This window comes from Osmerus mordax, chromosome 21 (assembly GCF_038355195.1).
Source record: "Osmerus mordax isolate fOsmMor3 chromosome 21, fOsmMor3.pri, whole genome shotgun sequence".
Classification (NCBI taxonomy): Eukaryota; Metazoa; Chordata; class Actinopteri; order Osmeriformes; family Osmeridae; genus Osmerus; species Osmerus mordax.
Window position 1 is genome coordinate 13,191,343 of NC_090070.1, and position 27,891 is coordinate 13,219,233.

The 27,891-nt window shown below is 50.3% G+C and overlaps 2 protein-coding genes across 2 annotated transcripts; one reads left to right on the plus strand and one right to left on the minus strand.

The window, feature by feature from the left end:
• Positions 1-2,396: 2,396 nt before the first annotated feature.
• Positions 2,397-16,323, plus strand: radil (Ras association and DIL domains). The gene is given in 21 exon segments (XM_067259035.1): positions 2,397-2,444; positions 2,446-2,481; positions 2,560-2,889; positions 2,891-3,065; positions 4,702-4,836; positions 5,395-5,501; positions 5,759-5,944; positions 6,131-6,848; positions 7,024-7,151; positions 7,438-7,475; positions 8,275-8,426; positions 8,773-8,885; positions 9,286-9,396; positions 9,469-9,592; positions 11,506-11,678; positions 12,080-12,233; positions 13,607-13,863; positions 14,371-14,659; positions 15,263-15,378; positions 15,591-15,730; positions 15,894-16,323. Coding segments are annotated over 21 exon segments (3,630 nt in total). The 3' UTR covers positions 15,994-16,323.
• Positions 16,324-18,831: 2,508 nt separating this feature from the next.
• foxk1 (forkhead box K1) lies at positions 18,832-27,467 on the minus strand. Its single transcript, XM_067259064.1, has 9 exons — positions 26,970-27,467; positions 25,479-25,682; positions 22,714-22,912; positions 22,404-22,550; positions 21,270-21,463; positions 20,844-21,007; positions 20,359-20,607; positions 20,041-20,199; positions 18,832-19,920 (listed from the first exon to the last, which is right to left on the minus strand). Exons 1-9 carry the CDS (start codon positions 27,401-27,403, stop codon positions 19,694-19,696), a joined length of 1,977 nt encoding a protein of 658 aa, XP_067115165.1. The 5' UTR covers positions 27,404-27,467; the 3' UTR covers positions 18,832-19,693.
• Positions 27,468-27,891: the final 424 nt, after the last annotated feature.

The following is a 27,891-nucleotide window of genomic DNA, read 5'->3' on the forward strand; positions in this document are numbered from 1 at the left end:
CCCATCTTCCCCTCCATGAGTGTAGCTTGCTGACTATCTCAGATCGTGACTGGTGCTTAGTGATGGTACTGCTGACTGTGTCTGTATTTTATATATGTTGCTGTTTTAATAAAAACACAACTTTTATAACTGATATGCTTGTTGCTGTTTGTTTATCTGATTGTGTTTTCGTGACGGTGTCAGGAACACCAGATCTGCGGCTGCAGTAACCGTAACTAGCCATCAGAGAGCGCTGTCGTCGAGTCCGGTCAATAGCGGAGACGGGATTGAACGCTCAGGTCAATCTCGTGTCTGTTCTGATTGGCGAATCACTCTCCTGTCTGTTGGAAGCGTTTTGTATAACCGCCGGTGTCTTTCTTCGTATTCTGTTCTTGATGTAGATGATTGTGGGATCAGAAAAGGGTGGTGTACATTTGGGGGATCTTATTATTCTGCTCGCCTCACCCAAAAAAGCGCAGGCGGCTCCACCTGCATAGTTGTCGTGCCGCGCGTGCCCGCCACGCGGAGTCTGTATCCACACTTTGCGCATCAGCAGGTGCACTCAGCCCTTACCGACAAGAACCGGCTGTGGTCCTCGTGTGTTTCCGTCACAGGTCGGTTCGCCGTTGTGGATCGGAATGCAGTTGCCGGAGGCAGAGCAACCGGGAGGACTGTGAGTGGAGACGCGCATATAGAACAGGTTAATAAACACGTTTCACGGTAGCAGCGCTTGGACAACGAAGTTCACGGGTGACTGAACGACGCCGGGACGCGCTAAACGGCTCTATAAGCAGGTGATATTACCGTTACTTATCCCGGGGGTTCTCCAGACAGACGGCATCGCGGGTTTCCCAGAGCTATGGAGCCACGCACTGCAGACAGCGGGAGGAGAGAATCGGTAACGCGATAGCAGGTAGCTACACCTCCGACATAGCGCTGTTGCTTGCACGAGCCCAACAATGACGTGAAATATAAACTGCAAGTTTGTCTGAACAGACTGAGTACATTGTGATAGAGGGTTATATTACATGGACCCGTCTGGTAAACATTGTGTTTTTTGTCACATGTTGAAGATACGGGCGGCAACGCACGCTCACATCGGTGCAGTGATAAGGTAGTATTCAGAAACGGAAGGTTTTTTTTTTCTGACTGAAGACGGTTCTCCAGACACGGACAGACTTCAGACTCCCCCGGGGGCTGGTCTCGAGCGGGGCTCGCGTGCACAGCCGTCTCATTAGCGGATTAATTCTTAAGGCTTTAGCTCGTGCCTTTTGTTGGTCTGGCGGTTGCTATTGGCGACCAAACTGCGCAAACTAGCCACAAGTAGCCGGTGATCTGAGATAGTTGTAAACATAGGTTGAAAACGTACAGCATCTCGCCGTAACGGTACCGGTGTGTGTATTCTAACCGGGTGAAGCCTAAATCTGACCTTGAGTAGGCTCAATCTAAACGAGAACGTCTTTAAGCGTCTCTGAGGAGCCTCGAGACAAAGGCTCTGCGCGCTACATTTCTTTCTACCTAAGTCTCGAGACCAGAGGACAGTCCCCGTTACCCGGTACAGAGACCTGACGTCCAGTTTGATGTCCCGCGCCCAGACGCGGTTCACGGGAGGGGCCCGTTAGAACGGGGTTGAGTTAACAGCCGCCAAATGGGTGATTAGGGATTACCGGGTATTTAATATGGTCACGCGTGATCCCTGCTCAAGGAACTTACACACACAAACGAAGCAGCCAGTGTCAGCAAAGTCTGAGTGTGTGTGTGTGTGTGTGTGTGTCAGTGTAAGCAGAGACAGAGTGGCTAGAGGAGGGTGTGACCTTCATCCCCCCTGCCCTGACCCCTGAACCCTGACCCCTGAACCCTGACGCATGCACGGGAGGACACCTCTGCAGCACCCAGGTATCAAAACACACACACACAAACTTACACACACACACACACACACTTACACACACACAAACATGCTACCGGTTCGTTTGTTTTAACTCTGTATGCGTGTTACCTCTGTGTTTGTTACTCTGTGTGTGTGTGTTACTCTGTGTGTGTGTGTGTGTTACTCTGTGTGTGTGTTACTCTGTGTGTGTGTGTGTGGTTACTCTGTGTGTGTTACTCTGTGTTACTCTGTGTGTGTGTTACTCTGTGTGTGTGTGTGTGTTACTCTGTGTGTGTGTGTGTGTTACTCTGTGTGTGTTACTCTGTGTGTGTGTGTGTTACTCTGTGTGTGTGTGTGTGTGTGTTACTCTGTGTGTGTGTGTTACTCTGTGTGTTGTGTGTGTGTTACTCTGTGTGTGTGTGTGTTACTCTGTGTGTGTGTGTTACTCTGTGTGTGTGTGTGTTACTCTGTGTGTGTGTGTTACTCTGTGTGTGTGTGTGTGTGTGTGTGTGTCAGGTCACCAGAGTGTGGGTCTCCTGTTAGCAGCATGTTCTACGGCTCCTCCTCCGGGGCCAGCATGTCCCTCCCTTCCAAGAGGCCGGCTGAAACGCCAGAGCAGAACCTTCACCCAGGTACACACACACACACACAGCCCAGACACACACACACTCTCACACACTACACACAGGTAACCCCTCTCCTCCCCCCAGGTTCTCTACCGGACGTTGAGTTACCGTGACCGCGCCCCGGTGGAGCACACCTCCAGAGAGCGCCGCTCTGTCACCGAGCCCCCCGACCGCCCGGCCGACGACCCCTCAGAGCTGTCCACCCAGAGCTCCGCCCCCGGCGTGCTTAAGATCTTCGGGGACGCCGTCTGTCCCGGCGCCAATTACAAGTCTGTCCTGGCCACGCCCACCTCCAGTGCCCGCGAGCTGGTGAAGGAGGCGCTGGACCGCTACTCCCTCAACAAGGCCCACGCCCACGCCTACGTGCTCTGCGATGTGATTGGGCGTCTGGAGGGCGGGGCTGGGGAGGGCGAGACGGAGGGTCCGGGGGTGGCGTGCAGAGTGCCTGCGGGCCCTAGGGGACACAGAGAAGCCCCTGCTACTGCAGCAGCTCTGGAGGCCTCGCGAGGGTCACGCCCGCAGGTTCGAGCTGAGGAGCAGGGCGGAGGTGGAGGAGCTCAACGCCAAGGACAAGGACACGGTCACCGCTGGTGAGCACACACACTGCACACATACTGTACACACGCTGTACACACGCTGTACACACACTGTACACATCCCACTCTGCATACACACACTACATACACTTACACACTCTAATTCACACACACATAAAGCTGCTGGTCTATAATTCTTCTTCACTTGTCAAACTCAGCAGAAACACACGTTAGTTGGGAGTGTGTGTGTGTGTGTTTTTGGAGTGTGTGTGTGTGTTTGGGAGTGTGTGTTTGGAGTGTGTGTGTGTGTGTGTATGTGTTTGGAGTGTGTATGTGTTTGGAGTGTGTGTGTGAGTTAATAGTAGGATAGAACAGCTATAATCATTGTTAACTTCTACAGAAGTGTTTTGAGCTGACAGTGTTATATATATCCTATAGCTGGCCTCTCTCTCTCTTCTCTCTCTCTCTCTCTCTCTCTCTCTCTCCCTCTGTGTCCCTACCTCATTCTTTCTCTCTGTCTCTTCTTCACATTTTTGTAAGCACACACAGACACACACACAGACACACACACAGACACACACAGACACACACAGACACACACAGACACACACACACACAGACACACACAGGACAGACACACACAGACACACACAGACACACACAGACACACACAGACAGACCGACACACCAGACACACACATACACACACAGACAGACACACACACCTGTCTTCTTCATGTGTGTGTGTCTGCTGAGCTCAGTGTTTCCTGTTGGGGGGAGGGGGGTGGGGTTTTAAGTGCAGCAGAGGACGCGTGGTTGACCGGTCGATTGATTGATTGAAAGCTGAAGCCAGTGAGAGAGTCTGAGGATTTTATGAATGAAGGAGTGTTCTAGGGTCCTGGTTCTGTGAGACCAGAACCTTATACGATCCAGAACATGCCACTGTTGCCATGGTTATGAAGGACTGACTGTCTCTCTCTCCTTCCTCTCCTTGCTCTCTTACCCTCAATTTCTCTCTCTCTCCTCTCTCTTCTCTCTCTCTCTCTCTCTCTCTCTCTCTCTCTCTCTCTCTCTCTCTCTCTCTCTCTCTCTCTCTCTCTCTCTCTTCTCTCTCTCTCTCTCGTCTCTGTCTCTCTCTCTCTCTCTCTCTCTCTCTCTCTGTCTCTGTCTGTCAGTCTCCATCTGAGTCTGGTACAAAATAATTTTGTAGGCTTGACACCTGCATTGCAGCAGTGTGTAGGTGTGTGTGTAGATATGTGTGTGTGTGTGTGTGTGTACTCAAGGGTGATAAATTAGAATCATGGACTGACCTTACATGGAATTAATGTCTGATTGATGACAAGTGTGACATTTAGATACACACACACACATTAACACACACTAACACACACATTAACACACACTAACACACACTAACACACATTAATGGCACTAACATGAACACACACTAACATCACCCTCATCCTAACCCTCTCTCCTCAGTTTCACAGAAACTGTTGTGTTCAGAGAAATACTGTGTGTGTGTGTGTTTATTGTATGTGTGTGTGCGCGTGTATTGTACGTGTATACGTGTGTATTGTACTTGTGTGTGTATTGTACTTGTGTGTGTATTGTACTTGTGTGCCTGTGTGCGCGTGTATTGTACTTGTGTGTGTGTGTGGCGCCTGCCCCCTCTGCCCCCCTGCTACAGTTGGGTCTAAGACCCCTCCCTTCCTGGCTGCTCTGATTGGTCGGTCCGGGCTGGGCAGGCTCCGTAGCTCTCCTCCTCGCTCCCGATTGGCTCAGACCCACTGTGGCTCCACCTCTGCCACGCCCACCTCCAAAGGTAGGGGTGTCTGTCACCCTCCCATCGCCATGGAGACCACCTGTGCCCATCGCTATGGAGATCGCCTGTAGCTGCCCCCCTCCTTTCCAAGCCCATATCAATACCATGATGTGAGAGTCATACAATGTGTGTGTTTGGTGTGTGTGTGTTTGGTGTGTGTGTTTGGTGTGTGTGTGTGCGGACCTCGTGCCTTATGTGTCTCACGTCCATGTGTCCATCAGACAGCAGCTCAGCACGCTGGCTTGGAGTCGTTTGGTTTGCATGACTCACCTGACTCACCTGATTCTGCTTGTCTTACTGTAACTAGTCAATCCTGAATCAAATCAATCTGATTCAACTCTGACTCAGTTGCTTCATCACACCGTGTCTTGTCCGCACCCTCCTCCCCTCCCCCTCCTCCTCCCCCTCCTCCCCTTCCCCTCCCCCTCCTCCCCTCCTCCCCTCCTACCCTCCTACCCTCCTCCCCTTCCCCTCCCCCTCCTCCCCTCTCCCTCCTCCTCCCCCTACTCCCCTCCCCCCTCCTCCCCTCCTACCCTCCTCCTCCCCCTCTTCCCCCAGACATCAACGCCCAGGCCCGTAAGCTCCAGAGGAACAGGGCTAAGGGAACTCTGCCCCGCGCCGGCTCCTCTCTGGGCCGCAGCCTCAGCGAGACCAGCCTCAACCAGGTGGGGGCGCTGCCACGTCCTGCTAGCCCTACCCTGCGGCCAGCAGCTGCAACCATAGAGCTAGCAACCACAGAGCTAGCAGCCACAGAGCTAGCAGCTAGCTTTAAGAATAGAAACAGCCATGGAGATTCTGTTAGCCAGCAGCTAGCTAGAACATTAGAAACAGCTACTGTAAAATGTGTTAACTACATGAAGTCAGATTGAAGCCACCGTTCATGTACCATAACCTACTTCCTGCCTCTCTGTGATTGGTCCAGCTGGGAACAGGGGAGGAGCCTAAGCGGTACTACTCCACCCTGCCCGGGCCCCTGAGGTCCCGCGGGGGGAGGGAGGGGGGGGTCCCGGCTCGGAAGAAGGAGGAGGGGAGTCAGGGGGGAGGAGGGGTGAGACTCTCTCTCTACCAGTCCCCTCACCTGCTGCTGCTACAGGGCTTCAACAAGCAGGTGAGTGCTTCACAGTACTTCACGCCATATTTAACACCACAGTATCATCAATATATTATGTCAATATTGTATAGTATTGAAAAAAATACATATTCTGTTGTTGGTGTAGCTGCTGAACTGCTGCAACTATATATGTTGCTGTATATGTATATGCAGTATATATGAGTATATAGTGCTGTGCTGCAGGACTGCCTGGTGTACCTGCTGAACAGGGAGCAGCACACTGTGGGGCAGGAGACCCCGTCAGCACGGCCTAACATCAGCCTGTCCTCCCCGGACATCCTGCCCCTGCACTGCCTCCTGCGTCGCATCCCCGCCCCGGCAACCTCCTCCGCTGCCTCCCGGCGCCGTGGCAACGCCTCCAGCCCGCCCCCCGTCTCCGAGGAGCGTTTCTGCGTGGCGGCGGAGCCCGTGCCGCAGGCGTCCGTGATGGTGAACTTCTCACGGTGCGAGCGCTCCACCCCGCTGAGGCACGGCGACCTGCTGGCCTTCGGAGCGCACTACATCTTCCTGTACAAGGACCCTGCGGGGGCCAAGCCCCTCCCCGCCCAGACGCTGACCCGCCTGCGCTCCCTGGGCCAGCTGTACGACACCGGGGGGGCGGGGGGCGAGGGGGCCGGAGAGGGGGGCGGGGATGGGGGGGTCTGTAGGATGTGCGGGTCTGTGTTGAAGGACAAGGCTGCTGGCCCCGCTCCTCGACGCAGCTTCAAGCCCCACCTGGTGAAGGCCCGAGGGACGGGGCCTGGTGGGGCAGGGGCGGGGCCTGGTGGGGCAGGGGCGGGGCCTGGCGGGGCAGGGGCGGGGCCTGGCGGGGCGGGGCAGAAGAGGCGTCTGCAGCTGGAGTATGAGCAGGCTCATGAAGACGCTCTGCTCAGCAGGATCATGACCCTGATAGAACCTGGAGGTGAGGGATCTACTGGGATCTACTGGGATCTACTGAGATCTACTGGGATCTACTGGGATCTACTGGGATCTACTGGGCTAATGTACTTTGTTGACTTCACCTGCTCTAACTTTTCCACCTGCTCTGTGTGTGTGTATATGTGTGTATGTGTGTGTGTGTGTGTGTGTGTGTCCAGGTGACGACCACAAGCTGACCCCAGCCTACCTGCTGTGTCTGGTCCTGCAACACTCTGCCTCCTCCTTCCCAGGGTGCTTTGGGAAGCTGCTACTGAAGATAGCACGTCGGGTCCAGACCGTCGCCTGGGTGGGTGTGGGGGGGGGTCTGTGTGATCGTGTTCTGGAAGCTTCTCTTCAGGTTCTATAATCACCTGTAGCTCCCATGTTCCGTCCACTGAAGATGACATCACCAGGGTGGAAGTAGGTCAGATAGTGAGTGTGTGTATGTGTGTGTGTTAGTAGTATCTCTCTCTGATCTGTCTGGTGAGAGCGACTGGTGTTAAGATCTTCCTACGCACAACGTAAAAGTTTAATGAGCTTCTAATTCCACTGTCTGTGTGTGGTGTGTGTGTGTGTGTTTGTGTGTCTTACAGGAGAAGACAAAGGAGCTGGCACAGAAGCAAGCTCAGCAGTACGTATCACATTCTGCCTTGTAGTGTAGTGTGTGTTGATGTGTGTGTGTGTGTGTTGATGTGTGTGTGTGTTGATGTGTGTGTGTGTGTTGATGTGTGTGTGTGTGTTGATGTGTGTGTGTGTGTGTTGATGTGTGTGTGTGTGTGTTGATGTGTGTGTGTGTGTTGATGTGTGTGTGTTGATGTGTGTGTGTTGATGTGTGTGTGTGTGTGTTGATGTGTGTGTGTGTGTGTGTTGATGTGTGTGTGTGTGTGTTGATGTGTGTGTGTGTGTTGATGTGTGTGTGTGTGTGTGTGTTGATGTGTGTGTGTGTGTGTTGATGTGTGTGTGTGTGTGTTGATGTGTGTGTGTTGATGTGTGTGTGTTGATGTGTGTGTGTTGATGTGTGTGTGTGTGTGTGTGTGTTGATGTGTGTGTGTGTGTTGATGTGTGTGTGTTGATGTGTGTGTGTGTGTGTTGATGTGTGTGTGTGTGTTGATGTGTGTGTGTTGATGTGTGTGTGTTGATGTGTGTGTGTGTGTGTTGATGTGTGTGTGTGTGTGTGTTGATGTGTGTGTGTGTGTGTTGATGTGTGTGTGTGTGTTGATGTGTGTGTGTGTGTGTGTGTTGATGTGTGTGTGTGTGTGTTGATGTGTGTGTGTTGATGTGTGTGTGTTGATGTGTGTGTGTTGATGTGTGTGTGTTGATGTGTGTGTGTTGATGTGTGTGTGTGTGTGTGTGTTGATGTGTGTGTGTGTGTTGATGTGTGTGTGTGTGTTGATGTGTGTGTGTGTGTTGATGTGTGTGTGTGTGTCCAGTCAGGACCCAGCCTCCCTGGCCCTGCTCTCCATCTCTGACCTGCTCCCAGACCTTCAGGTCATTTTCTTCTGGATGTCCAACTCCATCGAGCTGCTCTACTTCATCCAGCAGAGAGTCCCCACATACACACACACCATGGAGACCCCCACAGGTACACATACACACACACACGCACCATGGAGACCCCCACAGGTACACACACACATACGCACCACACTCCTAATGATGAGTACAGAGTTTTCTTGGTTGAAAAGTCATTATTCACTGTGACAGAGAAGTTCTAATGCTGCAGTACTCTCTCTCTCCCTCTCTCTCTCTCTCTCTCTCTCTCTCTCTCTCTATCTCTCTCTCTCTCTCTCTCTCTGTATATATATATATATATATATATATATCTTTGTCTCTCTCTCTCTGTCTCTCTATGTCTCTCTCTCCCTCTCTCTCTGTCTCTCTCTGTATGGATGGATGGAGGTTTTAACGTAGTATGTCTTCCCCTCCAGGTTCCAAAGAGTCGTTGCTGTCGGCAACCATCTCGGCCAATGAGGAGGCCATGACGATCTTGGAAGAGGTGATCATGTACACCTTCCAGCAATGCGTGTACTACATCACCAAGGTAACCACACCATTCCCATGGCAACCTCCTAGCGCTGGAGCCTAATCTCTATGGAAACGTGTGTGTGTGTTACATTTAGTCATTTAACTCATTTAACTCTGTTAACTCATTACATGTTGCATAGGTAGGTTGTCCAGTGTGTGTGTATGTGCGTGTGTGTGCGTGTATATGTGGGTATTTGAGTGTGTGTGCGTGTGTGAGTGTGCGTGTGTGTATATATGTATATGTATATAAATGTGTGCGTGTGTATATAAATGTGTATGTGTGTATATAAATGTGTGTGTATATAAATGTGTATGTGTGCGTGTGTATATAAATGTGTGTGTGTGTGTATATAAATGTGTGTGTGTATATAAATGTATGTGTGTATATAAATGTGTGTGTGTGTGTGTGTGTGTAGTCTCTGTACGTTGTCCTCCCAGGGCTGCTGGAGTGTAACCCGTTCCCAGACAGCAGCTCGGAGCCCTGGAGAGCATCCAGCTGTCCTGAGCCTGTCCACAGGGTCCTGCAGGTACACACTCACACACACTCATATTCATGATCACATTCACATACCTCTCAACTCCCCCTGTCCTCTCCCCAGGTGTTCCAGTACTGCCAGGACCTTCTCCAGGGGTACCAGGTGCACCCAGAGATCCAGGCCCAGATGTTCTCCTATCTCTTCTTCTTCTCCAACGTGTCGCTCTTCAACCAGCTGATGGACAAAGGTCAGACACACACACACACAGGAACACGCACAGGGACACACACACACACACACACAGGGACACACACACACACACAGGGACACACACACACACACACACAGGGACACACACACTCTATCCCATTAAACCTCCCCTGGGACAACACTGATGCACACCACTTTGTGTGTGTGTGTGATTTGCATCCTGTCAGCATTTTGCGGAGAGTGACTTGTGCCTCCCATTTGTCCTTGTGTGAAGGGAGGGAGGGGTGAAGGGAGGGGTGAAGGGAGGGAGGGGTGAAGGGACGGAGGGGTGAAGGGAGGGAGGGGTGAAGGGAGGGGTGAAGGGAGGGAGGGGTGAAGGGACGGAGGGGTGAAGGGAGGGGTGAAGGGAGGGAGGGGTGAAGGGACGGAGGGGTGAAGGGAGGGGTGAAGGGAGGGAGGGGTGAAGGGACGGAGGGGTGAAGGAACGGAGGGGTGAAGGGAGGGAGGGGTGAAGGGACGGAGGGGTGAAGGGACGGAGGGGTGAAGGGAGGGAGGGGTGAATGGAGGGGTGAAGGAATGGAGGGGTGAAGGAATGGAGGGGTGAAGGAATGGAGGGGGAAAGGAATGGAGGGGTGAAGGAATGGAGGGGGAAAGGAATGGAGGGGTGAAGGGAGGGAGGGGTGAAGGGAGGGAGGGGTGAAGGGACGGAGGGGTGAAGGGACGGAGGGGTGAAGGGACGGAGGGGTGAAGGAACGGAGGGGTGAAGGAACGGAGGGGTGAAGGAATGGAGGGGGAAAGGAATGGAGGGGTGAAGGGAGGGAGGGAGGGGTGAAGGGAGGGAGGGGTGAAGGGAGGGAGGGGTGAAGGAATGGAAGGGAGGGAGAGAAGCGGTTTAGAATGGCCTTCCTAATAGACCTGTTTACCTGTAGGCAGACAACATCTACAGCTCTCTGTAGCACAGACACTCACACACACACACACACACACACACTCACACACTCACATACACACACTCACACACACGCACACTCACACACACAGCCATATGTCTTCATTAGGCAGTTAGACAACAGATTTCTCCTGTCCTCTAGAGGTTATCTCTCCTCCTCTCCTCCTCTCTTCTTCTCCTTCTCTACTCTAATCTTCAATATAGATCAATGTAAAAGAGAGCATAGAGAGAAAGAGAGAAATTAATAAAGAACCTTTTTCACTTTTCTATGACCTCTCTCTTTCATCTCCCTCTCTCTCCCTCTCATCTCTCCTCTCCCTCTCTCTCTCTATGTTTCTCTCTCTTACTTCCTCTTTTTCTCTCTCTCTCTCTCTCTCCAAATGGAGAGAGAGAGACAGAAGGCAAGAGAGAGATGCCAGTCAGTACAGACAGGTGGTGACATCACCACTAAGCAGATTAGAGTGGGGTCCTGTTGCTGATGAAGACTTGCTTTAAGGTGTGTTTGGGTGGGAGGATCACACACACACACTTGAAGATTTCGGAATGAGATTTAACCCACTTTGCCGCAGGTTGTGTGTGTGTGTGCATTATTGCACCTCTTTGAGGGGGTTAAGTACTGTCATGTTTGTCTATGCTGCACAAGATTACTGTTTTCCCACACCTAATCCTATTAGTGTGTGTTTGTGTGCATTTATATCTATGTATATTTCTATGTGTATGTATCTGTGTATTTATATCTATGTATGTGTGTGTTTGTGTGTATGTGTGTGTGTGTATGTGCGTGTGTTTGTTTGAGTGTATGTGTGTGTAAGTGTATGTATGTATGTGTGTGTATGTGTGTGTATGTGTGTCTGCATGTGTGTGAGTGTATGTGCGTGTGTGTGTTTGTGTGTGTGTATGTGTGTGTAAGTAAATGTATGTGTGTATGTGTGTATGTGTGTGTATGTGTGTATGTGTGTGTGTGTGTATGTGTGTGTATGTGTGTATGTGTGTGTGTGTAGGCCCCTCTCGAGGCTGGTTCCAGCGCTCCAGGGTTCTCCAGATACAGGCGTGTGTACGGATGGTTCTAGAATGGGCCAGGAAGGCAGGGCTGAGGCACCTGGCTGAGAAGTTCTTCACCAAGTTCAACAGTGCTGTTAGCATCCTGGCCACACCCCCCCAGCAGCTCACACAGGTAACACACACCTGGACACACACACCTGGACACACACACCTGAACACACACACCTGGACACACACACCTGGATACACTTAATTCTACTGACTGAAGTGGGTCAGTAACTCACTCAAGGCCGTAGCCATGGATTCAACATTGGGGGCGACAAATTACATTTTTAATGATATTTTCGGAGAGCGTGCGTGGTTGCCTGTTGTAGCATAGCACATTGATATTTTTATTTTATATTTTTATATCAATATATTGGGGGGACATTTTGACCAGATTTGAATGTCAGGTGGAATGTGTGAATGTCCCCCCAATATATATTCTGATTACGGCCTTGAACTCACTTAACTAACTCACTAAATGCATGTGTGTGTGCATGTGTGTGTGCGTGTGTGTGTGTTCGTGTGTAGCGGAGCTGGAGGACTCTGAGTGGGGAGCACCCGTGTCTGAAGCCAGTGCAGCTGCAGAGAGTGCTGACTCAGTACCAGCAGGCAGCAGAGATACCAGGACCCATCCCAGCCTGGCAGCCCTGCAGTGAACAGGAGGCCTGCCTCTATAGGACAGGTGAGGTCTGCCTCTATAGGACAGGTGAGGCCTGCCTCTATAGGACAGGTGAGGTTTACCTCTATAGGACAGGTGAGGTCTGCCTCTATAGGACAGGTGAGGTCTGCCTCTATAGGGCAGGTGAGGCCTGCCTCTATAGGACAGGTGAGGCCTGCCTCTAGAGGACAGGTGAGGTCTGCCTCTATAGGACAGGTGAGGCCTGCCTCTATAGGACAGGTGAGGTCTGCCTCTACAGGACAGGTGAGGCCTGCCTCTATAGGACAGGTGAGGTCTGCCTCTATAGGACAGGTGAGGTCTTACAGGACAGGTGAGGCCTGCCTCTATAGGACAGATGAGGTCTGCCTCTATAGGACAGGTGAGCTCTGCCTCTACAGGACAGGTGAGGCCTGCCTCTATAGGACAGGTGAGGTCTGCCTCTGTAGGACAGGTGAGGCCTGCCTCTATAGGACAGGTGAGGCCTGCCTCTGTAGGACATGTGAGGTCTGCCTCTATAGGACAGGTGAGGCCTGCCTCTATAGGACAGGTGAGGCCTGCCTCTAGAGGACAGGTGAGGTCTGCCTCTATAGGACAGGTGAGGCCTGCCTCTATAGGACAGGTGAGGTCTGCCTCTATAGGACAGGTGAGGCTGCCTCTATAGGACAGGTGAGGTCTGCCTCTACAGGACAGGTGAGGTCTGCCTCTATAGGACAGGTGAGGTTTACCTCTATAGGACAGGTGAGGTCTGCCTCTGTAGGACAGGTGACGTCTGCCTCTATAGGACAGGTGAGGTCTGCCTCTATAGGACAGGTGAGGTCTGCCTCTACAGGACAGGTGAGGTTATGCCTGTATAGGACAGGTGAGGTCTGCCTCTATAGGACAGGTGAGGCCTGCCTCTATAGGACAGGTGAGGTCTGCCTCTATAGGACAGGTGAGGTTATGCCTGTATAGGACAGGTGAGGTCTGCCTCTAGAGGACAGGTGAGGTCTGCCTCTATAGGACAGGTGAGGTCTGCCTCTACAGGACAGGTGAGGTCTGCCTCTACAGGACAAGTGAGGTTATGCCTCTATAGGACAGGTGAGGTTTGCCTCTACAGGACAGGTGAGGTCTGCCTCTACAGGACAGGTGAGGCCTGCCTCTATAGGACAGGTGAGGTCTGCCTCTATAGGACAGGTGAGGTCTTACAGGACAGGTGAGGCCTGCCTCTATAGGACAGGTGAGGTGTGCCTCTATAGGACAGGTGAGGTCTGCCTCTACAGGACAAGTGAGGTCTGCCTCTACAGGACAGGTGAGGTTTGCCTCTACAGGACAGGTGAGGTCTGCCTCTATAGGACATATTTTAATATCTAAACATACAATAAGTGTGTTTGTTCCCATCCCTGTGTGTGTGCGTGTAGTGGACCTGCTGGAGAGCTTTGAGAACCACCCCCCCATCATGCTGCCCAGCGGGGGCTTCAGGGTGGACCTGGACCACCCCTCCATAGATGACAACATCTACCGCCAGCTGCTCTACGTCCGTCACTTCCTCTGGGGGCTGCGCTCCAAGACACACACACACCCTGCCACGCACAACAACAACACACACAACAACACACACAACAACACACACACACACACCGGGAGCAGCTGCACCGCAGAGTGGCAGGAGGCACAGGTTAGTGACACACACACACACACACACAGGTTAGTGACACACACACACACACAGGTTAGTGACACACACACACACACACACACACATACAGGTTAGCGACACACACACACATACAGGTTAGTGACACACACACACACGTATATACACATACACCACACACACCTACACACACACACATATACAGATACTCACCCAAACACATCTACAAACACATCTACAGACACACACACATACAGGTACACACAAACTAATACACTCAGTCATACACACAGGTTGTGGTTCTAGACATGGTTAAACCAAGCTTAAGGAGATTAGTCTTCAGGTTCATTAGTGAGGACGGCTGGCAGGGTACTAATCCCTCTAGTGTTACTGCAGGTTTACACACACACACACATACAGCCTCAAACACACACACTCCCCTCCCCCCCACACACACACAGAAACCCTTACGGGGGGGTGGTGGTGTCTAACAGTCCAGAGTGTAACTCAGTACCCCCCCCCCCCCAGCTGGACCCCCCTCACAGCAGCCCTCGGCCCGGGGGGGCAGGGGGGGAGGACAGGGGGAGGGACAGACTGCCCGGCCAATCACACAACATACTGAGGAAGAACGGCCCCGCCCCCCAGATGAGACCGGCCAATCCCGACCCCTCCTGTCTGTTGACTCCACCCAACACCCCTCTGTACCCCGAGGGGGGCGGGCCTGGGCCTGGCCCCGCCCCCCAGACCAACGGCTGCTGCAGGGGTGTGAACTCTGACCCCTGCAAGACCAACGGCCTGGTCCCCAACGGTCTGGAAGGTACGCAAACACCCCGTGTTACCATGGCAGCGCAAAGGCACGTATTACCATAGCAACCCCTTCTTGGTAACACCAACGTTCTGTGCTGAAGTTGTGAAATGTTGCATAGAAAGTTTACAGATGAGGACCTTGTTGGATATTGTTTCATCCCAGCTGTCTGTTCCCATCATGCACTGTGTCTGTTCCCAGCATGCACTGTGTCTGTTCCCAGCATGCACTCTGTCTGTTCCCAGCATGCACTGTGCTGCCTCCTAGTGGCTGTGTCTGTTCCCAGCATGCACTGTGCTGCCTCCTAGTGGCTGTGTCTGTTCCGAGCATGCACTGTGCTGTGTGTCTGGTACTGCAGGTGTTTACCTCAGCCTACTTCTAGAGCCTGCTATACGAAGCAGGGTTTGGGGTTAGTGAGGTCACTTCAGCTTTAGTTAACTGAAGCCAGCTAAAGATATCCTGGGTATGTTGAACCTGCTTTGTAATACAGGTCCCCGGTGTGTGTGAAGTTTGTTTGCCTGTGTGCATGTGTATAGCATTGTCATTAGTAGAGAGGGTATGTGTGTTAGTAACCCTGTAGCGAGACCTTGTGTGTGTGTGTGTGTTCTTCTCCAGGGAGTGTTAGTGGGTGTGAATTCCCCTCCCTCTCTGATGAAGGTGTGTGTGTGGTGTTTGTAGTGGAACTCAGCAAAGGACCTTTCGGCTTGGGCATGGGACTCATAGATGGACTGGTGAGTGGAGCACACACACACACACTCTCCCCTCATCCCTCTCCCCTCTTCTCTCCTCACCTCCTCTTTCTCCTCTCCCCTTTCCTCCCTTCCTCTCATCCTTCTCCCCTCTCATCCCTCTCTCCTCTCCTCCTCCAGTACACCCCTCTCATCCCTCTCTCCTCTCCTCCTCCAGTACACCCCTCTCATCCCTCTCTCCTCTCCTCCTCCAGCACACCCCTCTGAATGCTCCTGGTATCTACATCAGGACGTTGATTCCGGACGGGCCCGCTGCGTCTGACGGTAGACTCCACATCGGGGACCGGATCCTGGCCGTTAACGGGACTAGCCTGATTGGAGCGGACTACCAGAGGTGTGGCGCTGATGAAGATGATGATGGTGGTGATGTGGATGATGGTGGTGATGTTGGTGGCGATTTTGTGATTGATCTGTTGTCAACCTTCAGGAAGTCTCTCCACTCTGCTGACCCCTTAATGCCTCCTCTCTCTTTCCTCTTCCTGCCTCCCCTCCCCCAGTGCCGTGGATCTGATTCGTCTGGGTGGAGGTCGTCTGAGGTTTCTGGTGGCCAAGTCAGATCTGGAGGTGTCTGAGAAGATCAGCGCCTCCTCCTGCTAATACCACTGCTTGTCCTCCTCCTCCACCTAATAATGCTCCTCCACCTCCTCCTTTTCCTCCTCGGGGCAGAGCTGAGAACCCAAAGATCTCCGCCCCTGATGCCCTCCAGGAGAGGATGTGAAGATGGAGGAAGGACAGAGTTGTGAAACCAGGAGGGGGGAAGGAGGGAAGGACGGACACAGAAAGATCAGGAAGGATGGAGAAAGAAGGTGGAGGTCATGACCGTGGTCCTGGTAGTAAAGCACAGTAGATGTTTTTTTCCTCTGGTCTCTCTCTTTCTCTGTGTGGCCCTCTGTCCCCCTCCTCATGAACATGGAGAGGGGGCTGGCCCTCCTCATGAACATGGAGAGGGGGCTGGCCCTCCTCATGAACATGGAAAGGGGGCTGGCCCTCCTCATGAACATGGAGAGGGGGCTGGCCCTCCTCATGAACATGGAGAGGGGGCTGGCCCTCCTCATGAACATGGAGAGGGGGTCCCAAGGAGATGAGGAGACCAGGGTAGATCGTAGGGAACTAGCACACAGTCTGTCTCAGGTTGACTGGTGTATGACCCCAGTATGACCTCTGTGTATATTCATTTGTACATATAACCGATTTACACTTTGGCATAATGTATGTACGTGTTCGGAGGACTCCAAAAACTTGGTCGAATCGGTGAGCGTTTCTATGCCAGGGTATGTGATGACTTGGGGTTGGTGGATTGTTCCATGTTTGACTTGTGATTGGTGGATTGTTCCATGTTTGTTAAAAGTTCTGAGAAATAAAGACTTGAGGAAACCATGGCTACTGTCAGTCTCTCTATCTGATCCCCGTCATGTGATCAAATATATTTATTTATTACACATATAACATATCAAATAACTAACTATATTATTTAGGAGAAAATATTGTTAGTAAATAACAGTATTTTACATTGAATAGATGTATAACATGTATAAAAGCGTATATACTTACATGATATAATTGCACAATATTACATGAATATGTAATAAATGATTTACATAATACAAGATAATCTTCTATTACTGGGTTATTACATGTGTCTTCTCCATTGTATTAGCAATATTTGTCACAAAAAATACTATATTTTGTCAAAATATTAATAATATATTACACATGTAGTGTATTATGTCTCATATTGAAAACTGTATTAAAATAATAATGAGTTTATACACATACATACATCATACCTACACCCAGAGATGGAAAGTACAAAGTACAATACTTTGTTACTGTACTTAATTGATCAGTACTTTACTATAAACTTTTACTTTCTACTTATTACATTTTCAAACTAGGTTTGTTACTTAAATTCTGCATTTGGTGGCATGATTAACATTATTTCTTGTCATTGTGTGCCTTTAAAAAAAAAAATCTAAACGTTAACATATTTTGAAAAAAGGGTTTTTAAACATGACTATCTGTACTTCTACTTGAGTGAAGGATGTGAGTACTTTTCAAAATCAAAATTGCATTGCAAGGAGACAAAATAGGTGATTAATTTCAGACTAATAATCTTCATAAATAATGACACCAAGACAAAGGCAGTCAATGAGGAAATTTAATTTTGTGCTACACATTTTTTTTAACAAATCACAAAAAAACAAGAACATTTAAAAATACATATATTTATACTTCTCTATTTCCAAAAGTTAACTGTTTGATAGCTGTTGTTGGATAGCAAAATACTCTGTTTTTTTTTATAACTTTTCTTTGCTAAAACAAAACAAAATCCCATCCTGGTTTAAATGCTCTCGTTGCTCTGACACAGGAGCAGACAAGCATCTTTATTTTTCTTCCTTTTCTGTTTTTGTAAATGTGCAACAATCATTCTTTTGTATAAAGTATTGGTGATCAGCTGAGAAATAGGAACCCTGTAGATGCTGCGTTCAGGAACATCTAGGCGTTAGAGAGAGGTCATGAAGTGTTGCTCAATCATCTCTTGATTATGTAGGGGGGAAGGAGAGACTGAGGGATGCAGAAAGGAATACAGGGATTGATGGAGAGATGGAGGTAGGAAGATGGAGAGATGGAGGTAGGAAGATGGAGAGATGGAGGTAGGAAGATGGAGAGATGGAGGTAGGAAGATGGAGAGATGGAAGGAGAGAAATAGATGAAAGAAATAAAGCAGAAGAAAAAGACCAGCCCGGGTGAGGAAGTGAGAAGGAGAGAAAGATCATTCACGAGTTGGTCCCACCCCTTCCCCGATAGAAGCCACGCCCCCAAACTGCAGGGGTCAGAAGGGGCAGAGTCAGAAGGAGGTTCGGAACATTCAGACGGAACACGTAGAAACGCAACATTCTAGAAGGTAGAACCAGAGGGAGTTGGAAAGGTATGTTCTAGCGTGTGTGTGAGATTGTGTGTGTTTGCGTCTTGTCTGCGACAACGCCTGTTGCCCGCGCTTGGCGAGTCTTTAAACCATCATCATCATTACGATTGGAATCATTGTCATCGTCGTGGTAACAAGGTAGGCCGTGTTGTGTGTCAAAGCGCTTGGTTTGGAGTACAATGTAAAGCTGTCTATTGGTTAAAACATACAGGAACTAAACAGCAAGGATTCAACTGAAACAGTTAAGATCAATTATAATCAAAATAACACCGATAATGCTTAATCAGTTAGCTAGAATCTGTACACACACACACTCTCACGCACGCACACACACACTCTCTCTCACACACACACACACACACAACGCGGTACTCATGGAAACAAAAAAGAAAAATACAAAAACACAATCAGTTTGTCTACATTAGTTTCTTCTCCGCTGACTTCTCCATCTCTTCTCTCTCTCCTTCCATCTCGCCCCTCCTCAATCTCTCTCCTTCCATCTCCCCCTCCTCCATCTCTCTCCTTCCATCTCCCCCCTCCTCCATCTATCCCCTAATCTCTCCATCTCTCTATCCTCTCCACCCATCTATCCTCTCCTCCTCCAATCTCTCTCCTCCATATATCTTTCCTCCTCTATTTCTCTCTCATTGTTCTTTTCTCTCCTCCTTCCATCTCTGCTAACCTCATCCACTAGTTATCTAAATATTCTTCCTTCCTTGTCCCTCTCCCATCTCTACCTCCCTTCCTCTCTCTCTGTAAGCCGCCCTGACCAATGATATTGATGACTTATCAGCTGTATTGACCAATGGGGGAGCATGATCTGTTCAGAGATCTACGTCTTGTCTACTACTTCCTGTCCTACTCTTCTTTTATGGTTACGCTAGGATGAACTTTAGTTTAATTCAGTCAATTTAGTATTGAGACAGGCTCCGCCCCTAACCAAGACTTTCTTCCCAACCACATCGACTCCTTTCCTCGTCTCCTTTCCTAGTCTCCTCCCCCCAACCTCCTTGGCCCTATCTGCACCTCCCAAACCAACCTGCCCAATTAGTGAAAACTCTTTGGCCAATCAGAGAGGCTGACTGTTTGATTGATTGGTCTGTTGACCAATGGGGACACGACAAGCGGTGTGTGGACAGATGATGGGTCGGCTGACAGATTAAAAACATGTCAGCATCACACACCTGCTCTCCTGTCCACCCTCTCCAGAAAAAGAATCTCAATCAAAAAACTTAAAAGTTGTTAACGACAGCTGTTTCCTTCCTGGGGGGAACTTCTCCTCCTCCCATTTCTTTGGGGTGGGAGGGATCAGAGGTGGGTTTGGAGCTGCTGCTGCTTCAGGCACCAGGTCAGGGGTCACAGGCGGAGGTTTCACTTCCTGGGGTCGTGGGACTGGGAGCTCATGGCCACGATGACGGGCTGCTGGGAGGCTGGGGCCAGAGAGGGGCTCTCCTCCCCCTCCACCTTGGGCCTCTTAGCCTGGGGCTCACCTGTCTGCTCTGCCCGAGGATCAGGCCCCGAGCTGGGCTGCCTGCTCACCAACACTGGGGGAGAACTGGAGGCCTGGGCGGCCAGGATCTGGAGAGGACTGTTGAGAGCTGGGAGGGAGGGAAAAGACAGGCAGAGGAGAACAGAATTTAGACATTCAACTAGTGACATCATCTCCATCACAAAAGAACAAGTTGTTGTTGTCGTGGAGCTACGTTGCTAACGCGTACCGTAGGCGTTGGTTGTCACGGCCACGGCAGCATGCTTGCCATTCTGAGTGACAGGTCGGACAGGAAGCTGGTGTATGCCCAGGGACAGGCCCCGCCCCTCGCCACTTAGCCCCACCCCCTCCAGGGACTGGATTACACGCTCTCTCCCTTGCTGAGACTCTGAACACATCAACGTGAGGAAGTAAATACACACATATTTACAGTACATTCACATATGTATAAACATAATATAACACATATTACACTTTTGTACAAATATAAGGGTTATGTGATGTAATACTACTAATTCTCCCTCCTCCTTCTCCTCCTCCTCCTCACCCCTGAGATCGCTGGCTCCGCCCCCGGGCGCCCCCAGGGGCGGGGCGGTGCTTAGCAGGTATCCGTTGGGGGGGGCGGTGGAGGTGACCACCCTCAGCATGGTGACGGTGGGGGGGGCCTGCAGGAGCCCCTTTCCCCCCCCTGCCCCCCCTGGGAGGAACGCTAGGGGGTTCCCCAGCCCCGCGGGCAGGGGCAGGGGGTGGTGAGGGGGGGCTGCCATGATGACGGGCTGGGCGCTGACAGGAGAACCTGGGGGAGGAGAGGGGAGGAAGAGAGAGGAGGAAGAGAGGGGCATTTCATTGCAAATAACTGGTTTAGAGCTTGTATGTGTGTGTGTGTCTCTAGCATGTGTGTGTGTGTCTCTAGCATGTGTGTGTGTGTCTGTTAGCATGTGTGTGTGTGTCTCTAGCGTGCGTGTGTGTCTGTTAGCATGTGTGTGTGTGTCTCTAGCGTGTGTGCGTGTGTCTAGCGTGTGTGTGTCTCACCAGGGGCGCTCTGGGTGTAGCGGTACTCAGGGACGGAGGACAGCTTGTGGCCCAGGTGCTCGTGGGGCAGCGGGGAGCCCTCCCTGCTGAGGCTCTCAGGGGTCTGGAGCCCGCTGCCCGGGGGGGAGAGCAGGCCCTGGTGGGTGGGGGAGGCTGGGGCACTCCTGGGAGGGGGGGAGGGAGGCATGCGGTTAGTGTACCATGTTGTCTGTCTTTCTACCTCCAAAGATTCTCTCTCTCTCAAACACACACACTCTCTCTCTTTCTCAGCAGCTGGATTGATGCCTAAGAAGAGACTTACTTTGTTCTATCCAATCAGACGAGAGCGACAGGGAGAGGCACAAGGAAGGAGGGTTAGACTGAGCGTGTGTGCATGTGTCTCTCTGTGTGCGAGAGTGTGTCCTACAGTCCTAGAGGTCGTCCCACCTGGAGGACAGCGGCCCGAAGGGCGTGCGGAAGCAGGCTACGCCCCTCTGCCTGCGCTTCCTGAACGCCTGCTCCACTAGCTTCCCCTCCGACGCAGAGTCCACGCGCCAGAAACTCCCCTTCCCAGGCTCCTCCTGGGAGCGAGCCACCTTCAGGAAGTAGCGGTTCAGAGACAGGTTGTGTCTGATGGAGTTCTGGAGGGGGGGGGGAGAAGGTGCATGAAGTAGGGAGGTGAATGGAGGGATGGATGGAGGGAGAAAAGAAAGAGAGGAAATGAGAGACAGACATAGAGACGAACAAAACTCCAATCAATGTCAGATACACAAAAACATCTGAAATCATACAGGTGTCCTCACCAGTGTTGGGGGAAGTTACTCAAAAAAGTTATATATTAGTTATTACTTATTATTGTTCAGTAAGAGTAGTGTGATTAAGTTACATTATTAATTTATGTACAAAGTAATATTATTACTTATTATATTACTTTTAATAGTAGCGAGTTTGACTTTGTAAAATATTTGCAAGAACATAGGCTACAGACAAAAATTTTTGTTTCTTTATAGAAGAATGTTTATTTCAAACAATCTCATACATCAAAAAGGCTTAAGAATTCAAAAATTATATATTTGTGTGAATAACTTATACTATGTTAGCAGCCACTTGTGGAAACATGTCTCCATCTCTCTCAAGGGTTAAAGTGGATTCTTCGCTAGCTTCCTGCTTCACTTTCAAGGTGTTTTTTTAGTGCTGCTTTTGGCAGTAGATAGTATTTTGTTGGGACGCAGTTTGCAGTTCACTTCAAAGTTTTTTCCTATATCTTCAGTGAAAGCTAAATAGTGTGAATATTTCCACCCCAAAAACGTAACACGTTCTGCGGTCATGATTGCTGTTGTGTTTGCCTGCAGCGTAAATCAAAGGCAAACAGTCAGGCTACTGCGCCCAGGAAGTGCCGTTTAGGCAACAATCTGTATTTATAAGGCTATTTTAGTCCGTTGTGGAATTCATGCAGTAACGTTGGACAATTAACGCAAGTTACTTAAATAAGTAACTCTAATAATATTACGCAATGTAACGCTTTATATTAGATAACGTGTTACCCCCAACACTGGTCCTCACACACACACACACACACACCTGCCAGCCCTTGTCAGCGGTGCGGTAGTAGGGGTAGTGTTTGGTGATGTGAGAGTAGATGCCAGACAGGGTGAGCTGTCGGTCAGGAGCTGAAGAGATGGCCTGCACTATCAGCTGGGCGTAGGAGTACGGAGGCTTGGACTCATCCTGTACACACACATACACACACAGCACACACATACACACACAGCACACACAGGTGAAAACAAAGGTTATGACATATTATTAGACAAACTAGATAAAAGAACACAAAAAGATCCAGGACTGTCTGCATCGATAAAGTTTTATTGAAAAAAAAACGCCAACTCGCCCTGGGGCTGTCTCCTCCTGCCGACTCGCCCCGTTGCTCGGCAACCCCTCCCCGTTGCTCATTAACCTCTCCCCGTTGCTCTGAGACGGCTTTCGCGGCGAACTCTGCAGCCAGCTGGAGGTCAGAGGTCACGTTGCGTCCATAGCGATAACCTGACGACCCCGCCCCCCGCGGGCTGGCGGGACATGAGTTCGGAACACTGGAGGAGGGAGGGAGGGAGGGAGGGAGGGAGGGAGGGAGGGAGGGAGGGAGGGAGGGAGGGAGGGAGGGAGGGAGGGAGGGAGGGAGGGAGGGAGGGAGGGAGGGAGGGAGGGAGGGAGGGAGGGAAGTGAGAATGTCAGTTCTATCTGGTTGCCATAGAGTTCTCTCTGGTTGCCATGGCAGTTTTCTCTGGTTGCCATGGCAGAGTTTCATCTGGACCACAATATCACACACACTTTCTCACACACAAAAAAAATAAGGAGTAACTTTCAAGAGTTCAAAAATGTGCAGCAAAGTGATTATTAACCCAAACACACACACAGATGATTAACTAGCTACTATCAGCCTTGTGTTGACAGAAACAGTGGCTTATTATGTAACAACAGGGAAGATACACACACACATGTGCACACACACCTACACACACTTTATCCCTCCTTCTGACAGTAAGCACTAGTTAAGTAAACCCTGGAGTTGATGTTTATATTATTGTGTGTTGTTACTTTCCTGTGTGTTCAGAAAGGAAACCAGCGGAGGGGAAAAGGCCCCAAGCAAAACAATCCTTCTCTCGACCAATAGGGCGCCTGCAAGCTGCAGTCACACCATATATGGGGAGTGTAAACACGCACACACTCACACACACGTGGTGCTCTGACCACCAGGGGGCACACACACACACCATGTCTATCTACTTTTAACAACAAACAGCAGCATTGTCACACTGTTTCTCTCTGTCTGTTTCTCTCTGTCCGTCTCTCTGTCCGTCTCTCTGTCCGTCTCTCTGTCCGTCTCTCTGTCCGTCTCTCTGTTCGTCTCTCTGTCCGTCTGTCTGTCCGTCTGTCTGTCTCTCTGTCTGTCTCTCTGTCCGTCTGTCTGTCTCTCTGTCTGTCTGTCTCTCTGTCTGTCTCTCTGTCTGTCTCTCTGTCTGTCTGTCTCTCTGTCTGTCTCTGTGTCTGTCTCTCTCTCTCTCTCTCTCTCTCTCTCTCTCTCTCTCTGTCTCTCTCTCTCTCTCTGTCTCTCTCTTTCTCTCTGTCTCTTTCTCTCTGTCTCTTTCTCTCTGTCTCTTTCTCTCTGTCTCTTTCTCTCTGTCTCTTTCTCTCTGTCTCTGTCTCACTTTCAGTCTCTCTGTCTCACTTTCAATCTCTCTTTCAGTCTCACTTTCAGTCTCACTTTCAGTCTCACTTTCTCTCTCTCTCTCCATCTCCCTCCCTCTTTTTATTAAATCCTCTCAATAAGAACTGGGTACACACACGTCTTCAAGTGTGCTTAAGCATGTATGTGTGTATTCTTATGACTGTGTGATATGTGTGCATGCGTGTGTGTGCATGCGTGTGTATGTGTGTTGTGTGTGTAGTGTGTAGGTAGGGCTGGGCGATATGGGTAAAACATTATCACGATAGATATTTATATTTCCATTCGATAACGATAATTAAGGCGATAGACCACAGATCTGTAGTAGTAGCAAAATAAGTCTCTTCCTCAACTTTTTCCCTACACTCGGCATAAAGTTTAGGCAGCGCGGTGTGAGAGAAATGTTTGTGGCCAGGGAGCACCTACCTGGGGTCAAGTAACTTAAGCTTTTTAAAACCTTGCTTTTTATCAATACCTTGGCGCAAACTCACACTTTCCAACGAGTGATTTTGCTTAAGGTGGTAAAAAAAGGTTTGTCGTATTACCAGACTTGGCAGCCACCTGTTTACGACACATTTACATTTAGTCATTTAGCAGACGCTCTTATCCAGAGCGAGTTACAGTAAGTACAGGGACATTCCCCCGAGGCAAGTAGGGTAAAGTGCCCAAGGACACAACGTCATTTGACACGGCCGGGAATCGAACTGGCAACCTTCATATTACTAGCCCGATTCCCTAACCGCTCAGCCACCTGACTCAATTTGCACCGAACATTGCTCTGCTCTTTGTCGGATTGCAAAAAGCCAAACCACTTCCAAATAACTGAAGAAGACGAACCCTTTTTACCAATAATTTCTTCATTGGAAGTTGCTCCCTTGTCATGGCTGTCACTGTTTTCAGCAACAAGACTCATTTTCCGTGGTTAATATTAGCGACCCCACTTGAGGTGCTCAGTGTATTTTACATTTACATTTAGTCATTTAGCAGACGCTCTTATCCAGAGAGACTTACAGTAAGTACAGGGACATTCCCCCCGAGGCAAGTAGAGTGAAGTGCCTTGCCCAAGGACACAACGTCAGTTGGGATGAACGGGAATCGAACTGGCAACCTTCGGATTACTAGCCCGACTCCCTCACCGCTCAGCCACCTGACTCCCATTTTAGAGGGCGTATACCATTTCTCTGCAACTTCCTGCTGCATCACAGAAATTAAATGGACTGCTGTTCCTAATTATTATTATTATTCGACATTATCGACATCATTGAACATTAATTGATGTCACAATATCTTTATTGAGGGAAGTCATTACTTCGATAATATTTTTTTGCGATTTATCGCCCAGCCCTATGTGTGTAGTGTGTAGGTGTGTGAGTGTGTAGGTGTGTGAGTGTGGGTGTGTGAGTGTGTAGGTGTGCGAGTGTGTAGGTGTGTACCTGATGGTGCCGGTGGGGGAGGGCAGTGGGGAGCTGAAGGTGTGCAGGTCGTCGTGGTGCATGATGGGAATCTGGATCTTGAGGGGGGAGATGTGGGGGAGGAGGGGCCTGGGGGGCGGAGACTGCTCCTCCCTAAGCTCCTCCCCCAACAGCAGAGACAGGAACTGGATCTTTATCACCGTGCTGGGGAAACGCAACACACACCTAAGGAGGGAGACAGACAGAAAGATTAAAGAATTGTTCTTCATCTCAGGAACAACTTCAGGTTCATATTTGTAGAGGATGAAGGCTGAGAAACACAGAACTATAGACTAGTCTGCCGTCAGCCCCCATTTCCTCCCCTGCTACCTCCTCTCCCCTCCTCTTCCCTCCCCTCCTCTCCTCTCCCCTTCCCTCTCCTCTCCCCCCCTCTCCCCTCCCCTCCTCTCCTCTCCCCTCCTCTCCTTTCCCCTCCCCTCCTTTCCCTCCTCTCCCTCCTCTCCATGTGGAACTGACATGAGGATCTACTTCCTGGCTGGACAGACACGCCCCCAAACACACAGCTCAGCCAACCAGATGACAGCAGAGCTCTGCCCCCTCTGAAGGGTTTTACAGAGGCATGTGCGCACACACACACACACATGTACATACACACATGTACATATACACACAGCACACAGTGACAGAGGAAAGATTATAGTCATGTTTGGTTTACTTTTGTGTGTGTGAGCGTGTGAGAGAGAGAGATTACCAAAACAATGCAATTGGTAGTTTTAGATAGCTACTATGGATACGGTTATGTTGTGGTCGAATTAAAAGTGTAGCAAGACACAGCCACATAGCTAAATCAGGTCAAACAATCTCACACACAAACATACAGATAAAACACGTCATTGCTTTGTTTTCACATTAAACACTGCATGTTCGCCTGCGCGGCGGTAGCTATGGAGGCAAGAAGGCTTGATCAAACAAGGCGCTACCGTCATGCACGCACCAACGAGTTTGTTTACATTTAGTGTTTACGCGACGCGAGGCGCAAAGTCGCACAGGACAGGCCCTGGAAACGGCGCTAGCGAGCTAACGATAGCTCACTACTGTCCTGAAACTACCAACATATTACAGTTAGTCTTACTACTAGTTAAGTTAGCAGTTGCAAGTTAACTTTTCCAAAGCGTTTTTGCAAAATGATTCATGTGTTATACGAAATCTGATACAGAGTGCACAACCAATAAGTGACCCAAAACTGTCGATGTTTACAATGGATTAAATAGGTAACTTATTCAAACAAGTTGAGTGCTGCCTCGCTGCTGCCCTTGGGAAACCAGTGCTAACCAGGCTAATGCTACTAAACCACAACACAACTACACCGCCGTTGACGTAGTAGGCTTACTGGCTAACTTAGCTGACTCTTGCATTCTTCGGGTAGCAACAGGCTATCCGTATGTTCCAAAGCTAATTCTAGTACTGCTCCGACAGTTAGCTGGCTAGCTAGCAAAGTTAGCTCGTACTTACTCCCGGGGAAGTTGCAGAGGCGGCGCCCCTCTCCGCTGGAACACCCCGTCCACGAACACCCCATTCTTGCCCAGGCAACGCAACGAAAAGCCGTACGGTTCTTCGTAGTTGATCTGCAGGTGTCTTCTTGATATGAAGCTGGAGTGGCCCATGTTGATGTCCACGGACCCATGGGACGAGTTCCGGCCTACCGTCACTGTCCTCTGGCGCATCACAAACTCAAAGTCCCGGCCCTCCAGTCTGGCCAGGGCCCGAGGCGGCGAAGCGAGGCGCACGGGAGGTAGTCCTCCACGGCTCAGTACCGAGGAGGTACCGGAGAGGACGAGGGAGGACGGGTACCCGTGCGAGGACACCCCGACGCGCACGGGGCTGCACGGGGCGGACTGCAGAGCCAGTAGGGCGCGCGCTCCGGTGTCTTCCCGATAATCTGCCATCTTTCTTTCGGGTGAACACACACTTCTCACACACACACAGGGCGCAGCAACGTGAGGTTTTCGGCCAGGGCACTTGCTCTGCGTTGCCGTCAGAAGAACATGGGACGGAGCTGTTGCTAAAGTACGGGGAGGATCCGGTGTTCTGGGAATGGATCTCTGCGGTCCCCTGCCACTCTTCCCTTCGTCACTTTTAGAAATGACTTTAATAAGAAAAACCTCTTATTTATTATACCAGAGATGTTTTTTCTTCCATTTAATCACACAGACTGATCGCCCGCTAAACAAGTTTCTGTAAGCACAAATGTTGTGTTTTTGAATTGAACAGATTATACAGGCACTAATAAAAACGATTTAATACCAAACGGTCGCCGTTCATAATGTTCTGTTGACCAGAGACTTGTCCGTGGGCTCGCGGTGGCTTACAAAGGGTTAATCAGTAGTTCCTGGAACCGGACGACACGTGCGTGGCATGTGGCACAGGTTCCGGG

Coding starts and splice junctions, on each gene's coding strand:
- foxk1 (XM_067259064.1), bottom strand. CDS start 27,403: ATGGCAGATTATCGGGAAGACACCGGAGCGCGCGCCCTACTGGCTCTG. Junction 25,683..26,969: donor CCTCTGCAACTTCCCCGGGA/GTAAGTACGAGC, acceptor CTCCCTCCTTAG/GTGTGTGTTGCGTTTCCCCA. Junction 22,913..25,478: donor TCCCCCACCGGCACCATCAG/GTACACACCTAC, acceptor TCCCTCCTCCAG/TGTTCCGAACTCATGTCCCG.